General features: G+C 38.7%; 1 protein-coding gene across 1 annotated transcript; it reads right to left on the bottom strand.

Annotated features, from left to right (window-relative positions):
- Positions 1-1,789: 1,789 nt before the first annotated feature.
- LOC140240099 (F-box only protein 16-like) lies at positions 1,790-10,456 on the bottom strand. Its single transcript, XM_072319910.1, has 8 exons — positions 10,346-10,456; positions 8,613-8,648; positions 7,028-7,234; positions 5,733-5,897; positions 4,773-5,002; positions 3,618-3,783; positions 3,210-3,390; positions 1,790-2,147 (listed from the first exon to the last, which is right to left on the bottom strand). The coding sequence occupies exons 1-8, from the start codon at positions 10,454-10,456 to the stop codon at positions 2,080-2,082; spliced, it is 1,164 nt and encodes a 387-aa protein (XP_072176011.1). The 3' UTR covers positions 1,790-2,079.
- Positions 10,457-17,999: the final 7,543 nt, after the last annotated feature.

Here is a 17,999-nt window from a genome sequence, read left to right as displayed (position 1 = left end):
TTACTCTCACTTTCAAACTCTATGCATACCTTTGTAACAAAAGCTGTTCTTGACATCCAGAAAACTTGCCCATCATAGCAAAAACTGAAGCAAGCAAACTGGATTCCAAGAACTGAATTCAGAGATTCAAAATCCGTTTTCAGCACGACGTCTCCCTCTTTGAGGTCACTACGTCAAAATCTCCCATTCTCCTGCTCGAATTTATTTCTTTCGCTCTGTATGTGTTTCGCTTAATATGTATGTTCTCCTGCTTACAGTAAATTCAGCTTTCTCCCACTGAAATTTAGTTCCATCATACATATTCAAAGGCAAGGCCAAGAAGGCACCACAGAGCATCTACAACCCTACAGCTATGGTTCTAAGGGACGCCACACTTTGCTCTTATAATGCATTTGTGCTGCGTGTGAAATTAGTCTTCAGTTTGCTAGGGGGTCCTGCTGGGAGAATCTTCTTTTTAAGAGATGATTGGGGTCAGAGTCTCTGTATTACATTGTATATATCGAGTTTGTGAAGGTGAATGGAACAGCTTGTTGCCAGAAAATCAGAGGAAAAATAATCGATAACTTTGAATACATCAGTAAACTGATCTGAATTGGAAGCAGTTCATATTTATTTCACCTAAATCTTGAAACAGCATTATCAAACAAGAGGATATGCTTATCATGTTGAAAACTATGAGAGAGGGGAAAGAATTTGATGTTTGCATATAAAATGTGGAATAGTTCTATTATGCTCACTGGACCAGGGACTGCTGATGTCTCAAGAAAAACATGTTTGCTGAGATACACACTACAGCCCAAATTCACAAATCCATTATTTGAATACAGCCTGCAGACTAAAAATGGTGTGGAATCGTCATCCTTCACAAACATTTCAGCACATGTCCACGACTGGATGTCTGCTAGCAAATGCCATATATCATGCAGATTTATGTTATCAGAATGTGTATAATCCGTGGATGAAATTCAAACTGAATTCCCTCCAACCTCTCACACAGGCCTGTTTGAGAATGCATGCAAAATGCTTATTCCCCTCTGGAGAGATCATATAGCTTGTGAAATCATCATATTGTCAATGTGGGGAGCTGTCCTAGGTGGGTAACAGAAGAAAAATGTGCAACCAACAAATGATGTAAGGAAAGCAATTAACTTGCAGAGGGATTCTGGCAAGATTGTAAAATAATGTTGATACCAAGAACGTTGGACTATTTGTTCACAATATTCACCCTGGGCCCCACTTCATAAAACTTGTTATATGTGACAAGTTGTGATACTTGTTACAAGCTATTGAAATCCTTGCATCTGATTGGCTGAGAGCAAATTTGTCATAGAAATGTGGCAGTTGTCACAGATAACAAGTTTTATGAAATGGGGTCCAGGGTACAATTAATAAACAGAAGCAATGTCTTCGAGGGGCAATATTGAGAATTTGTGTCAAGATACATGTAGACTTGACCAGTAGCCCGTTTCATTGTCATTTGTCAAAGAAAAGTGGCAATTGTCACTGATATTCAAGTTTTATGAAGTGTGGCCCTGTTCAGTCTAGTACGTGCATAACCTTCCTAACAATTGTCTTTTGGAGAGACATTTCACCTCCCCTCACCTCACCTTGCTTACCTTTAATTACGGCAAAGGAAAGCCTGCAATATAATGGCCTGCACATAAGCAGGATTTTGTGCATTAGTCTTCAGAGAAACTAAAGCTTTTCAGCGTGACGGAAAACAAAACAAAGATAAAAACAAAAGACACTATACAACTCCAGAAATAAAGGAGAAGGAGAAATTGGCTGCACAAGGCTTAGCTCCCCTGTTGAAGGCTGGCACACATTTCTACACCTGGAATGCCACAAAGAAGCTGCTATGGTGAAGTCAAGAAATGTATGATCTTGCATTCATTTCACGATGTCGCAAACTATACACATGGCAGATGCACGCGGAGAAATATATATATCCTGCTGCTCCCGGGCAATCCACTTGAGACGCAGCCTTGCAGTCTGCTCAAAGTGAGTGGTTGATCTAAGTGGCTGTTCGCAGCACATACACATTTTACCCACAGTGCACTGGTAGAGAGGTGCACGACCTCAGCTGATGCTCTCATCGTCGGAGTACTCCACCGTCCTCCAGCCTTTGCCTGGCTGAGGGAAACCACCTGGCAGATGGAGAAAGAGAAAAAGGAGATATAGGGGAGTGGAGACAATAGACAAATAATGAGAGAAAAGAACAAGACAAATACAGAGAAAAGCACACAGAAAGAGAGGAGAGATGGATGGATGGATGGAGAGAAAGATAGATAGGTAGGTAGATAGACAGATAGATAGATAGATAGATAGATAGATAGATAGATAGATAGATAGATAGATAGATAGATAGAGGAATGAGAGAGAGAGAGAGAGAGAGGGGGGTTTATTTAAATTCAATATTTAACAACATTTACATGTCCTAGCATTAAATGGATAGATCTAGATAATATAGATCTATTGCAACTGATTGACAAATTGCCCTGCATCAACGTAAATAAGCACTGAATTGATCAGTGTTTTAGTAGTAGCCATGATAAAAAAATCATGGGCATACATATTCGACCGCTCGAGTATGTACGCCCATGATTTTTTTATCACGGCTACTACTAAACCACTGATCAATTCAGTGCTTATTTACGTCGATGCAGGGCAATTTGTCAATCAGTAGCAATGAAAGCATCTCGACAGAAGAATTTCATGAATTTGAATAATATAGATCTAGTTTCCTTTGTGTTTACTTTCCTTTGTATTTCTTTGTATTTGAAGTGCACATTTCTTTTGTGTAATAATGTATCATTTGATATTGTTTTCAACTGTTTTACATTGATAAGGCTGACTCTGGGTGCATGCACTGGTTGGGGAGGAAGGCTTCGAGCCTCGGCAATCAAGTTTGCTTTCTCCTCCCCTGGCAACCAGCGCCATGCACCTAGAATCGCCACAATCTTCATGTCATGTAAGGTGATTTCTGTTTGTATTTTGTGTTGAAATGCCAAATAAATAATAATAACAATAATAATAATAACAATGGATCTCAAGAGTGCAACTTTAAGTGTTGATTTTAATCACCAATGTACCTAATGCAACACCCCCACTGCTCTTGGCTTGAGTATTTGTTCCAGTATATTTCACAGACAAAGCAAGAAGAATATGTGGTATTTCTTCACTATCCAAGAAACTTTGAGGGGACATACTTGGTGGATCCCGCTCGGTGCGATTCAGTGCCCCCGATGATCTTGCCGGCTTGAGGACGGGGGCGGGGCGCACTGTTGCATCCATTCCACCGATCCGATTGGCTGTTACCCTGGAAGCGTCTCCCCCAGCTGTAGGCTGGGCCCAGTCAGGTCTGCCCTCTGGAGGATCATTTGACAGGTTCTGAGGGAACGGAGAATAATGACAAAAAAGAAAGGAACATTGAGACACAGACAGTTCACAAAAGATTATCCCATACATAGATATTTGACCTGACATGCTGCAAAAAAAGAAAAAAGAAAAAAAGAAATGCAATTTGTCGCACAAAATTTCACATAAAACAAGAATGATAAATTCTGAGGAAGTTCATTTGCTGGGGGAGACTGAGAGTTTGGCAGCTTGATTCTTACCGATGCAGACTTAGCCCTTTTAAGCTTGGCATTGAACTGTGTAGATGGGAGAGTCCTGGACCCACTACTGCTACCCTTGGTCCCCGGGGAGCTGCCGGTCCTATCTGGGGTTACTGCACCTTGCGTTTTATGCCTGCTGCCCTCCATTTTCTCCATCCGCTTTTGTCTGCATTTGCATTGGTGAGCAAAGAATAAATGGGAAAATTTGACTCTATAATGCAAGAAAATTTGGTTAAAAGAGAAAAGTCATACAGAATAGAAAAACAAAAACATACAAAGTGATGGAATCTCAAAACGGAACTTCATCTCATCTCCAAGCTGAGTTTGGGCGTGAGTTTTAACCCGTTCCATGCGGGAACCTGGAGACCTGTGTATTAAGTCTATGGGAATTTCAGAATTCAGTATGGAACGGGTTAAAAAAATATGACAATTCGGAACGTAAGTTGACTAGTTTTCATGAAAGAGTGTGATACTGGTTATAATTAATAAGTTGATGATGATGTCAGAGCCTTATAAGTCTCCCATTACTTTCACATAGACCTTTAATAATTACCACAAAAAAAAACAAAACAAACATAAAGAAGAAATCATTGCCTTAAAAAGACTGGGCTATTTTTATGCCTTGCAGGTCCTGGGGGGTGGGCTCGCAGGACGGGGGGCTCATTCAGCCCCCCTCCCCCCAGATCTTGACCACTGAACACGTGATCGCGGGGAAAATTGGTATGTGCATCACCCACAAGGGAATTTACAAAACTGAATATGTAATCATTTTGCAATTATTCAAATTTATTTTTAATAAATTAGTTATGCTAATTTATCCATGAAATCAAAAAAAAAAAAAAAAAAAAAATCTGTAATTAAAGATCCAAAACTGCTATTTTTTGGTCTAGGTACTCTTTGTAGGATTTTTATTGAATGTACATAAAAAAAAATGGCAGTAAAAAATTTTTTTCTTTTTTCTTATGTATTTCATTGTTTTCGATTTTTTGTTTTTTATTGTTTTTTTTCTTCGATGGAAATCACCGGTGACGTACAATTTTTAGTTAAAAAGAAATGTTACAGTTATTCTCTCATGATATGTAAACTAAAGAAAGCCATTAAATTGAACAGGGTGATTGTTCTACAAAACTCTTTGGAGAAACTCTCACAACCAACCTTGCTTTCAGAATGTTGTCTTCATTATCCAGGTAGTTATTGCGGTGTGTATCCCGAGCAACGGGTGCATTGGCCTTCCAGGGCTTGTGTTGGAGTGGTTTGGGTGGCTTGCTCTTTGAGGAGTACGAGGCCCAGGCCGTCTTCTTTGGGGGCGTGCTTGATTTGCCGATGTCATTCTCTGCAGCGTGACCATTCACTGCGACTTGCTTCTTCTTTTCCTTGGGAGCATCCTTCAATAGTAATGTACATGCAGTCAATATTCAGCACACCATGAAAGAAAATAATTCAAAATAGACAAGTTAAGATGAAAATAGCAGGAAAACTTAATTTTCAATAAAAAAACAAGATCTGCAATGTATAGATGTTTTAACAATGATCAGAGATACAGTGCATTATGACTAGAACTGATGATTATTGTTGAACTGATGATTATTGTTATATTATTTTCTCTATCATTATTGTCAGAATTAGTAGTACTGTATTACCACTATTCCTATGACAAATCAGTATCATTCTCATCATCATTATCATAATCGTTATCGTTGTCATCATTATAATTATAATTATCATTATCATCATCATTTTCATCACCATAATTACTATCATTGTTATCACCTGCACCTAAAATAAAGGCATTATCATTGCTATTCACAATAACATTTTCATACTCGTAACTTTTCTGTTTAGGTCACCTTTTTATTCACGAGGGTCTCCCTTCATATAAGAGACTTGATCCCACACCCATGAAATAAATTGCGCATGATTTCATTTCATATTTTTAGTTCACATTAACCGAAAATTTAGCAAATTCCCATTAATAGCCATAACCACAACATCTTTGTAAATACTCAAAAATAGACTCAACACATGAAAAGAGATGAATTTTCAACAGTCCTTACACACACGAGTCATTTGCTTTAAAAAGGACTCTGCTGGTCGATGAAGCACATCCCTTCTTACCTTAGGCGGGAGGTAGTGCAGGCTACGGACATTCTCCAAGTAGTGGCGTTTCCAGACCCCCGTCTCGTAGACGCTGGGGGTGAAGGTGAGGTACCATCCTAGCTTCAGGGCTTTGGGCATCCACAGCTGATCCAGCTCTGTCAGGAAATGCCAGTACCAGCAGACCTGTAAGTAGGTGAGAACAAAATCAAATACTTCATAGTGAAAGCTGAAGACAGGAAAATGTTTGCCCTAGAATTGGGCCAGAATTGGGGATACGCCACTCTAAAAAAAAAAAAATAATAAAAATAACAATAATAATAATAATAATAAATGAAAATAAATAAAAAATAAATAAAAATGAAACAAGATATATTGCAATAAAGGGCTTAGAGTGTGCTTAGAGTGCAGCTTTTTGATAGATGACAAATAATCACTTCTAGATTTCACCAGAGACAATTATTCCCCAAGACTAGCATTTTGGACAGAATGTGCAGATATCCAACACTGTATGATGGACACAAGCTTACAAGATGTTACATTGTAATGTGGTTTTCAACCATCTACCAGCTCATACGCAACTGACTAACTAATGTTTTCTTTGTTTTTGTTTTTTTTATCAGCAATAATGAGACAGGTAAATAAAATATTCTTCAGCATATTCAGCACACACATACATATTTGGATTCCATCAAAAAGACTTCTTTTATGTCCTCAAGGAAATTAAAATAACTTAGTGCATTACAAGTGTTTATAAAGTGGGTATAAGAATGTAGCCAGTCAGAGCGCTGAAATGAGTCACATGCGCTCTTTATTTATTCATCTATTTATCTTCTTTTTTTTGCGTTAATACAAGGGAAAGCAAAAAGTGTGCAGTTAAAAAAAAAAAAAGCATAACGGCACAGCGTGTTATCCTATAGCAGACTTACATTACTCTGTAGCTCTGTGTGTGTGGCACAAACCAAAACAATCACTTTGATTCACTTGGTCATGTGAACAGCTGGTTACACAGTGACCCAAATGTATTAAAATACAAAGTTCTACCAGCATAGGTCATGAACTCAATTCATAAAGCAAATAATGCACAGATTTAGAGCAAGTGATGTCAGTGGAGATACAGCACACTGTCAATGCCATGCACGTTGCACCATTGTAAATAACCTCACATGCACTGCATCTCCTTTCCCTGTGCATTATTTGTTTACTAGACTTTACTTGTTACTAGCCTTTATTCAACATCTTCATGTAGGAGTAAACTTGACACTGACTTTCGTAGTGACTAGCCCCTCAAAAACAGTTGACGTCCGAGCACTGACCTGGGCACACCTGCAGAGACTGCGTGGGTCCAGGAAGGAGAAGATGTAGAGGTTGATAGCGCGGGGCAAAACCCTCGTGAAGTCTTGGCATTCGACGGGGAGCTTGGCCACCACAAAGCCCTTGGTGTACTGGAGCTGGGCCAGCGTGCACCTCTCCATGATGTCGGAGATGACGCTGCGCTTCTGGGCGTCTGTCCACTTATCAAACTGATGACATTGAGGAAAGGAAGGGTGCAGTCATTATTAGATGGTGCATTTGTCTTGTGTAATGTCACATCTTCATTGTTTTTTGTTTTAATACCTGCAGGTCCATACATAAGTATTTGCACCTCCCACTCCCTCCCACCATTTTCTCTGACAAGAACCGCAGACTGACAACTGAACATCCTCAAAAGGTGTCAATCAACGTCTTTCCAGTCTTTTTTTTTCTTTTTTTTTTTACTGTGATCTCCACGGTGTATGAAAATACTTCTGAACACAACTGCAACCAGCGGTATAATCTCCAGCTGACTACACTGCGGGCGCTGTTTTTCGTCTTATATCATAAATGTTTCCATTTGATATATAATAGGTTGCATATAAAGACTTTATATTTGATAAAAATATGCACTACACAAAGGGTTCTAGAATCAAGTGTGGTGTGGATCATTCTAAGGTACAATGCAAGCAAAAGCTTTTAGCCCTTAATCATATTTATTTCAAAGAAAGGATAGATCCAATTATGAGAAGAATACCAAAGCTGTTATTCTAACAATTTTTGTATTATTATTATCAAAATATTTTGTTTATGATTATGCAACAATTAATGCATGCAAATAATAACTTTTTTTTTTCTCATTTACATGCTCTGTTATAATCTTCACTGTTTAATATCATTGTACATGTTATTTCAAAGTACTGATTTTATTATTTGGACTTTGAATGAGATTGGAAATTAAATTTCGTTTATTATCCGAGACAGTGTCAATTTCTTTCATTAATGTTCTTGCATTGAGTAAATGAATGATAAAGTGTGTGTTTACTGATAGCATACATCATATTACATACATAAAAGAAACATAATCCTCTTACTGAATATGAATATTTGATATTATGGACTAAATTTCTTCAAACCTGACAGAACATCTTTACATGTACATAATAAGACAGACCCCAATTATCAGCCATCCTTCACTTTCATGATCTTACATAAATCCTTTAGCAAGACACAATTTTCTCAAGAATTTCAGTAGCAGTAATGCCAGAATACTGGACACAGACTATAAAAAGCTCTCCATAATCATCAGTACAATTTTCTTCATGATTGTGTAACAAATGGAATTTTAGAAATAATAATAACAATAAATTCTTGAATAGTTACTTAGTGGCATTTATATTGTCATTGTGATTAGATTACACTAGTTGACATGGAAGGAAATCAGCATTGGGATCGTTATCGCTACGCCGATTAGTTGCCATGACAACATTGCAAAATTGTATGATAATGGACATGAGATGGTGCTACACAATGCCATACCCCGGGTTACGACAGTACCCCAGGATATAGCGTGCCGAATTATTTGTGTAAGCTATCAAATTCACTTACCCATTTCTGAATTATTTCCCTCCTTTCTTCAAAGACCTGCCGAGAAAAGAAAAAAAGAAAAAGAAAAAGGAAAAAGGAGAAACTCTTTAACAACATTTCATGAATCAGGGACAGAGGAGACAATCATAAATCACACCATCCATAATTCAACCATAATGCCAGTCAAATTAAGACAGCCAATTAGGTAGGTACGCTTCAGCACCCGGTCGAACCCTGCCCCTGCCAGAGCAGAGCTGCCCTGGTGCAGGTTTGTTTTTTTTTTTTTATTTACTTGCTTTATGCATAGTTGAATTTTGCCAAGTATGGAGAGCAAAATTTAATCTAACGTGTTAACGTTACATAGGCAATAGCTAAGCTTCAGCAAGAGAAAAAAAAATAGAGTAGATGTTCTACGTACTACGACCTAAAAACAGAATAAAAATATAGAAACAAAACATTAGATCTAGGGTAACATCCCCAGTATTCGGTCACTTAAGCTTTTTTGCAATATTTTTCAAACTAAAATAATACATACATACATCATATCTACAGCAATGTATGTGAAATATATCAAATTTAATCTCAACTTTCATTTCGTTAAATATATCACAGAATTGCACAAAATCGCAAAATATTTCACCTTGAAAATTCCCCAGTATACGGTCATCGGCTCCAGTATTCGGTCACGCGATGTGCGCGTTCAAAGTCAATGCGTGTTCAAGGCAGCTGAAAAATGCGCGCGCGCGCTACCTTGTTGGCGCAAAATTGCATTGGGGAAGTTGCGGCGACCGTTGGTGACCGAATACCAGGCCTCGGCACTTGCATTCAACCCTTGTACATTGGGACACTGTATCGGCACGTACGGACATTTTGTTTTTCTTTTGCGTTTTTGAGGATACCATTACACTCCAAGCTTGCGATAAACGAAAAATCCCGCGAGAGAACGGCGTATTTCTCGATTTTTAGCGCTTTTTCGGTGACCCGTACTCTTAAAACTGGGCCTTAACCCCGCGCGCTTTTGGAAAGTAGCGCCGATTCTGCACTTTTGACGGTAAAATTTGGGATTTTGGATGGATTTTTGGAGGGGGCTAAGGGAGTTTCCTGTTGTGAATGAGTGTGCAAGTATGTGAATTAGTGTGATTTGCGTGTGTTGTGACAGTTGAACTTACTGGCTGGTGACTAGTGATAAGTGACCGAATACCGGTGCCTGACCGAATACTGGTGCCCTTACCCTAGTCCCGTTTCACTACTTCGTACTTGTTTAATTTTTCACTGTTTAGTGTTTCACTGCTTTGAGCCCAAGGCAAGGTCCCTAAGGGCCTAACTGTTTATAGTATAGAGCTAGGATATGGCAGGGACAATTTCATACATAATTATTAATAAATTCAACACCTGAACTTCACTCACAATCCCTGCTGATAGTGATACTTGATCGTTGATTGATAGGCCTGAATGAACATCGTGTGTGCTTGGCCTTACTTGTAATGTTAGTCCCACTTCACTTTAGAACACACGCAGGAGTTACAAGCAGCAGGGGCAGGATTGTGCCCCTCCTGTTCATGAGGCCGCGGGGCACAATATGAACAGTCAGTAAGTAGTGCACAACATGTAGCATCAGCAGCGAGCACTGCACTATCCAGTTTCAGTAGTGTGGCAGTGATTACAGAATACTAGAAGTGCTCACATGCATTTTAAGATGTGGGACTACACAATATACTCATAACACAAACGAACGAACCGCGACAGTAACATACCTTATCCTTGGTTGGTGCATGATTCATAGGAGTCCATGAACTGAACTTTATACGCGAATCGATATTTTTCTTTTTATTTTCTATTCTTTTTTGCTCTGCTGACCATGCCATTTCAATAAATTAGATCTTGTTTTTCAAAATAGAAGCAGGTCTCCTCGATCTATCGGTAGGCACTTAAGAGGCGAGAATGCTCTGCGGGAAGTAGTTTCACCAAAGGTCACAGATATTAATTATTCATGAGCTGGCGCGGAGACTGCCGAAGCCTTATTGAATATGTATGAGGTGGGAGATTCCCTTTCCCTTGCGTTGTAAACGTACACCACCGAGTGAACGTCATGTAAACACATATCGCTTTCACAGTTGCAGCAGTGTGTGTGTGTGTGTGTGTGTGTGTGTGTGTGTGTGTGTGTGTGTGTGTGTGTGTGTGTGTGTGTGTCCGTCTGTCTGTCACTCACTCGAGGAATGTCCATCGACGACTCACCCTTGTTGACATCCCACAGACTCTGTACAAACATGGTTTGACGATGAGTTTGATCGTCATTGTGGTAAGGGGTGTCAAGATTTCTTCAAATAAATACTTTTAGTAACGTTAGGGCCTAACGTTAGTTGTTATTCTTTTTTTTTTGGGGGGGGGGGGGTGGGTAAAATGGGCTAGATCAGAAAACACAGAAAAGTACACTCAATGAAATCAGTCATTCTTGGAAGTTCTAATTGATTCGAAGTTCATCTCAATCAACCGTTAAAAATGACAAAAAGTGCACTTCTAATGCCTATGCGAATATTACGTAAAACGAGGCGACAGTAGAGTGTGGTGAGGCGACAGTAGAGTGCGGTTTGATCATATTGGTGAATTTACCGATGAACTTGAATTTTTAGCATTAATTATTTTTAGTAGAGTGACAAACAAAACCCTGGAGCCGAAACTCATGTCTTTTGATGTGATTCGACCGCTAAAAATGACAACATCTTAGTATTACGTGCTCTTCTAATGCCTATGCGTTATACACATAAAACGAGGCGACAGTAGAGTGTGGTGAGGCGACAGTAGAGTGCGGTCTGGTCATATTGGTGAATTTACCGATGAAATTTAATTTTTAACATTCATTATTTTTAGTAGAGAGACAAACAAGGCACCTGGAGCCGAAACTCATGTCTTTTGATGTGTTTCGACCGTTAAAAATGACAACATCTTAGTATTAAGTGCTCTCCTAATGCCTATGCGTTATACACACAAAACGAGGCGACAGTAGAGTGTGGTGAGGCGACAGTAGAGTGCGGTTTGGTCATATTGGTGAATTTACCAATGAAATTCAATTTTTAACATTAATTATTTCTAGTATAGTGACAAACAAAGCCCCTGGAGCCGAAACTCATGTCTTTTGATGTGATTCGACCGTTAAAAATGACAACATCTTAGTATTAAGTGCTCTTCCAATGCCTATGCGTTATACACATAAAACGAGGCGACAGTAGAGTGTGGTGAGGCGACAGTAGAGTGCGGTTCGGTCATATTGGTGAATTTACCGATGAAATTGAATTTTTAACATTCATTATTTTTAGTAGAGTGACAAACAAGGCACCTGGAGCCGAAAATCATGTCTTTTGATGTGTTTCGACCGTTAAAAATGACAACATCTTAGTATTAAGTGCTCTCCTAATGCCTATGCGTTATACACACAAAACGAGGCGACAGTAGAGTGTGGTGAGGCGACAGTAGAGTGCGGTTTGGTCATATTGGTGAATTTACCAATGAAATTCAATTTTTAACATTAATTATTTCTAGTATAGTGACAAACAAAGCCCCTGGAGCCGAAACTCATGTCTTTTGATGTGATTCGATCGTTAAAAATGACAACATCTTCGTATTAAGTGCTCTTCTAATGCCTATGCGTTATACACATAAAACGAGGCGACAGTAGAGTGTGGTGAGGCGACAGTAGAGTGCGGTTTGGTCATATTGGTGAATTTACCGATGAAATTGAATTTTTAACATTCATTATTTTTAGTAGAGTGACAAACAAGGCACCTGGAGCCGAAACTCATGTCTTTTGATGTGTTTCGTCCGTTAAAAATGACAACATCTTAGTATTAAGTGCTCTCCTAATGCCTATGCGTTATACACATAAAACGAGGCGACAGTAGAGTGTGGTGAGGCGACAGTAGAGTGCGGTTTGGTCATATTGGTCAATTTACCGATGAACTTGAATTTTTAGCATTAATCATATTTAGTAGAGTGACAAACAAGGCACCTGGAGCCGAAAATCATGTCTTTTGATGTGTTTCCACCGTTAAAAATGACAACATCTTAGTATTAAGTGCTCTCCTAATGCCTATGCGTTATACACATAAAACGAGGCGACAGTAGAGTGTGGTGAGGCGACAGTAGAGTGCGGTTTGGTCATATTGGTGAATTTACCAATGAAATTCAATTTTTAACATTAATTATTTCTAATAGAGTGACAAGCAAAGCCCCTGGAACCGAAACTCATGTCTTTTGATGTGATTCGACCGTTAAAAATGACAACATCTTAGTATTGAGTGCTCTTCTAATGCCTATGCGTTATACACATAAAACGAGGCGACAGTAGAGTGTGGTGAGGCGACAGTAGAGTGCGGTTTGATCATATTGGTGAATTTACCGATGAACTTGAATTTTTAACATTAATTATTTTTAGTAGAGTGACAAGCAAAGCCCCTGGAGCCGAAACTCATGTCTTTTGATGTGATTCGATCGTTAAAAATGACAACATCTTAGTATTACGAGCTCTTCTAATGCCTATGCGTTATACACATAAAACGAGGCGACAGTAGAGTGTGGTGAGGCGACAGTAGAGTGCGGTTTGGTCATATTGGTCAATTTACCGATGAACTTGAATTTCTAACATTAATTATTTTTAGTAGAGTGACAAGCAAAGCCCCTGGAGCCGAAACTCATGTCTTTTGATGTAATTCGATCGTTAAAAATGACAACATCTTAGTATTAAGTGCTCTTCTAATGCCTATGCGTTATACCCATAAAACGAGGCGACAGTAGAGTGTGGTGAGGCGACAGTAGAGTGCGGTTTGATCATATTGGTGAATTTACCGATGAACTTGAATTTTTAACATTAATTATTTTTAGTAGAGTGACAAGCAAAGCACCTGGAGCCGAAACTCATGTCTTTTGATGTGATTCGACCGTTAAAAATGACAACATCTTAGTATTGAGTGCTCTTCTAATGCCTATGCGTTATACACATAAAACGAGGCGACAGTAGAGTGTGGTGAGGCGACAGTAGAGTGCGGTTTGATCATATTGGTGAATTTACCGATGAACTTGAATTTTTAACATTAATTATTTTTAGTAGAGTGACAAGCAAAGCCCCTGGAGCCGAAACTCATGTCTTTTGATGTAATTCGATCGTTAAAAATGACAACATCTTAGTATTACGTGCTCTTCTAATGCCTATGCGTTATACACATAAAACGAGGCGACAGTAGAGTGTGGTGAGGCGACAGTAGAGTGCGGTTTGGTCATATTGGTCAATTTACCAATGAAATTCAATTTTTAACATTAATTATTTCTAGTAGAGTGACAAACAAAGCCCCTGGAGCCGAAACTCATGTCTTTTGATGTGATTCGATCGTTAAAATGACAACATCTTAGTATTAAGTGCTCATCTAATGCCTATGCGTTATACACATAAAACGAGGAGACAGTAGAGTGTGGTGAGGCGACAGTAGAGTGCGGTTTGATCATTATTGGTGAATAACCGATGAACTTGAATTTTTAACATTAATTATGTAAAGAGAGTGACAATCAAAGCCCCTGGAGCCGAAACTCATGTCTTTTGATGTGATTCGATCGTTAAAAATGACAACATCTTAGTATTACGAGCTCTTCTAATGCCTATGCGTTATACACATAAAACGAGGCGACAGTAGAGTGTGGTGAGGCGACAGTAGAGTGCGGTTTGGTCATATAGGTCAATTTACCAATGAAATTCAATTTTTAACATTAATTATTTCTAGTAGAGTGACAAACAAAGCCCCTGGAGCCGAAACTCATGTCTTTTGATGTAATTCGATCGTTAAAAATGACAACATCTTAGTATTAAGTGCTCTTCTAATGCCTATGCGTTATACACATAAAACGAGGCGACAGTAGAGTGTGGTGAGGCGACAGTAGAGTGCGGTTTGGTCATATTGGTGAATTTACCGATGAACTTGAATGTTTAGCATTAATTATTTTTAGTAGAGTGACAAACAAAGCCCCTGGAGCCAAAATTCATGTCTTTTGATGTGATTCGATCGTTAAAAATGACAACATCTTAGTATTGAGTGCTCTTCTAATGCCTATGCGTTACACACAAAACGAGGCGACAGTAGAGTGTGGTGAGGCGACAGTAGAGTGCGGTTTGGTCATATTGGTGAATTTACCAATGAAATTCAATTTTTAACATTAATTATTTCTAGTAGAGTGACAAGCAAAGCCCCTGGAGTCGAAACTCATGCCTTTTGATGTGATTCGACCGTTAAAAATGACAACATCTTAGTATTGAGTGCTCTTCTAATGCCTATGCGTTATACACATAAAACGAGGCGACAGTAGAGTGTGGTGAGGCGACAGTAGAGTGCGGTTTGATCATATTGGTGAATTTACCGATGAACTTGAATTTTTAACATTAATTATTTTTAGTAGAGTGACAAGCAAAGCACCTGGAGCCGAAACTCATGTCTTTTGATGTGATTCGATCGTTAAAAATGACAACATCTTAGTATTACGTGCTCTTCTAATGCCTATGCGTTATACACATAAAACGAGGCGACAGTAGAGTGTGGTGAGGCGACAGTAGAATGCGGTTTGGTCATATTGGTCAATTTACCAATGAAATTCAATTTTTAACATTAATTATTTCTAGTAGAGTGACAAGCAAAGCCCCTGGAGCCGAAACTCATGTCTTTTGATGTGATTCGATCGTTAAAAATGACAACATCTTAGTATTACGTGCTCTTCTAATGCCTATGCGTTACACACATAAAACGAGGCGACAGTAGAGTGCGGTTTGGTCATATTAATCACTACCGATGAACTTGAATGTTTAGCATTAATTATTTGAGTAGAGTGACAAACAAAGCCCCTTGAGCCGAAACTTATGTCTTTTGACATGATTAAGCTTATGTTAGTATAGAGCTCTGCAATAACATCTATGTTAACTTGTACATCTCCATCCAATCATGCAACTTTTTTTAAACTAAACAATATTTTAAGACCTCTGCAGTAATTTCTGTATGTAAACTTCTGAGAGGGAAAGGACAAGATGCGCTCACAAGAAATTTCACCGACAGTGTAAATTTGTTGGTTCACAGCTCTGCTGGGTATATAGGCAAGGTTTATTTTTATTCCCAACAGAAGAGGGCAGATCAAGACCTGTTATAGTGTCAAAGACAAATGAAAATTATACATTGTTGTATAATGGTTTTAAATACACCACCATTATAAGAAAGATATTTTCTACTTAACCTAGTATACCATTTTGCATTACACAGTATGTACTAATTTAATCATGTAAAGCACATATAGATTCCAGGAATAGTATGCGCTATATAAGCAGCTATCATTATTATTAGTAGTAGTAGCAGCATGGCTTGTTTCTTACTTTCATAGTATTACTATATACAGGTTTCTTTTCTTCATCTTTATATTACATTCTAAAAGTACAGTGTGCAGAGACACGCAGAGGAAAAGTTAGAAAGAGAAGAAGAAGAAGAAGAAGAAGAAGAAGAAGAAGAAGAAGGGGGGGGGGATAGAATGTACATTAGCATCCTACTAACAAGTCAGCTCCCACGTACTATAGATAAACGATTAGACTACTATCCAGAACCTTGTTGCTTATTGTGTATCATAGTAGCTCAATTCCTTGGTCACTCACTATCCTATACCGATGCAAGGAAACAGAGGGAGAGAGATGGGAGATAGGAAGAGGAAGACAGAGAGAGAGAGAGAGGGAGAGAGAGAGAGAGAGAGAGAGGAAGAGCAGCAAATCAAGGGCTATTAAAGTCTGAATACATTAAGACTACTACTTTAAACTGCTGCTGCTGCTGAAGCCGGATAGTACAAGCAGAGGAGTGCCTTATCTGAGGATCTGTTCCCCCTTTCCCTCTTTCTGGAGTGGGGGACACAGTGATTTCCTGCAATATCGACTCCAGACGCAGGTCGGCAACACGGGAGATATTGTGTGTTATACTATAGAATCAACGAATGGTGAGTAGAAGGATATATTATTCTCTACTCTCTATTAACTATCATCCTGCTCCGAAATCCCTTCAAGTTAGTGATTTGGATAGTTGCTAAAATTGCTCAGACACAACATCTCAGCATTACTGCTCTCAATGAAGTTGTAAAGGCAAATTGCAGAGGGGCATTCTTGCCCTCTTGACCACACAACTTACTGAAGTGGTAGAGAAGTTAAGACGAGAGACAAAAGCAGACAAAAGAGGGGGAACAAGGGTGGGGGTAGAGAGAAGGAAAGAAAAGGAGAGACAGTGAGAGAGAAGCAGGAAACCGAGGATGCCTTGTAAATGAGGCAACACATATAATATTAAGTCAAACAGTAACTTCCCATGTGTAAATACTCTTAAGTTTGATGTTCCCACCAGTCTACATACACAGCCCAATCTTGTCGATTGTATAATGCATGCACTCAATAAGCCCATACTTGACAAATGTTACAGCATGCACCATACCCTCACGCTTTCACCAACTCCATCCAGCCCAAGGAGGTACTAGGCGAGCCTAGTACCTCCTTGTCCAGCCTAGCACCTCTGCATCTAGCCTTGCAACCTTTTTTTCCCTTTCCTAAACCCATACCAGCATTAGAGCTCTGCAGTCACATCTCTGCATCAACTCCATCCAGTCTTGCACTTTTAGTATTTGCGCTCCACAGAAATGTCTCTTTGTTAGCTTGCTCCAACTTCGAGGTTTGTACCTCTTTTTTATATTAATCGAAATATATATCAACACATACATTCATACAAACATATACACACACACACATACACATATTTGCGTGTATTTCGTGCTAACCTGGGACTTACACACTGAAATGAAATTTGTGTGTGTGTGTGAACGAGTTTGATAATCAACCGTGGACGTTACAAGGAGGGGTGTATGCTAAATTTTGTGATATCTGAATGTGCTTTGTATGCAAAGATATTGCAATTTGAAACCATTTGTGCATGTCCAAGAATTGGGGAGTGTCCCCGGTTGTGGTGCGCATCTGTAATGTGAATGTAGGATGTCAAGTTTACATTCCCTCTGAAGGGGAAATGTATGCCCACACACATATACACACACACATTATATTTACATATAAAAAAGTTGCATGGAAAGTATATATATATATATATATATATATATATATATATAAAAATGATTAAAGATTATACAGTGTCCCAGAAGAAACAAAACCAGGTTTCGATGCAACTTTTTATTACTGAAATCATACATTTTCTTTATGAGATATATATCAATGGAAAGATAAACTTTTTCTTCTTTCATTTGATGTACAACTTAATGTTCATTGTTTATGCATGACTGAGTTAGAACGATGAGAAGTGGTGCTACCAAATTATCATTTGCACATGCAAATGGTGACTTAAAGTTAATTTTTCA

This window comes from Diadema setosum, chromosome 16 (genome assembly GCF_964275005.1).
Source record: "Diadema setosum chromosome 16, eeDiaSeto1, whole genome shotgun sequence".
Taxonomy (NCBI): domain Eukaryota; kingdom Metazoa; phylum Echinodermata; class Echinoidea; order Diadematoida; family Diadematidae; genus Diadema; species Diadema setosum.
The sequence above is the reverse complement of the archived record's forward strand: the minus strand, read 5'-3'. Positions and strand labels throughout refer to the sequence as shown.

Coding starts and splice junctions, on each gene's coding strand:
- LOC140240099 (XM_072319910.1), bottom strand. CDS start 10,456: ATGGCATGGTCAGCAGAGCAAAAAAGAATAGAAAATAAAAAGAAAAAT. Junction 7,235..8,612: donor GGGAAATAATTCAGAAATGG/GTAAGTGAATTT, acceptor CAATGTCATCAG/TTTGATAAGTGGACAGACGC. Junction 3,784..4,772: donor GACAACATTCTGAAAGCAAG/GTTGGTTGTGAG, acceptor ATGCAAATGCAG/ACAAAAGCGGATGGAGAAAA.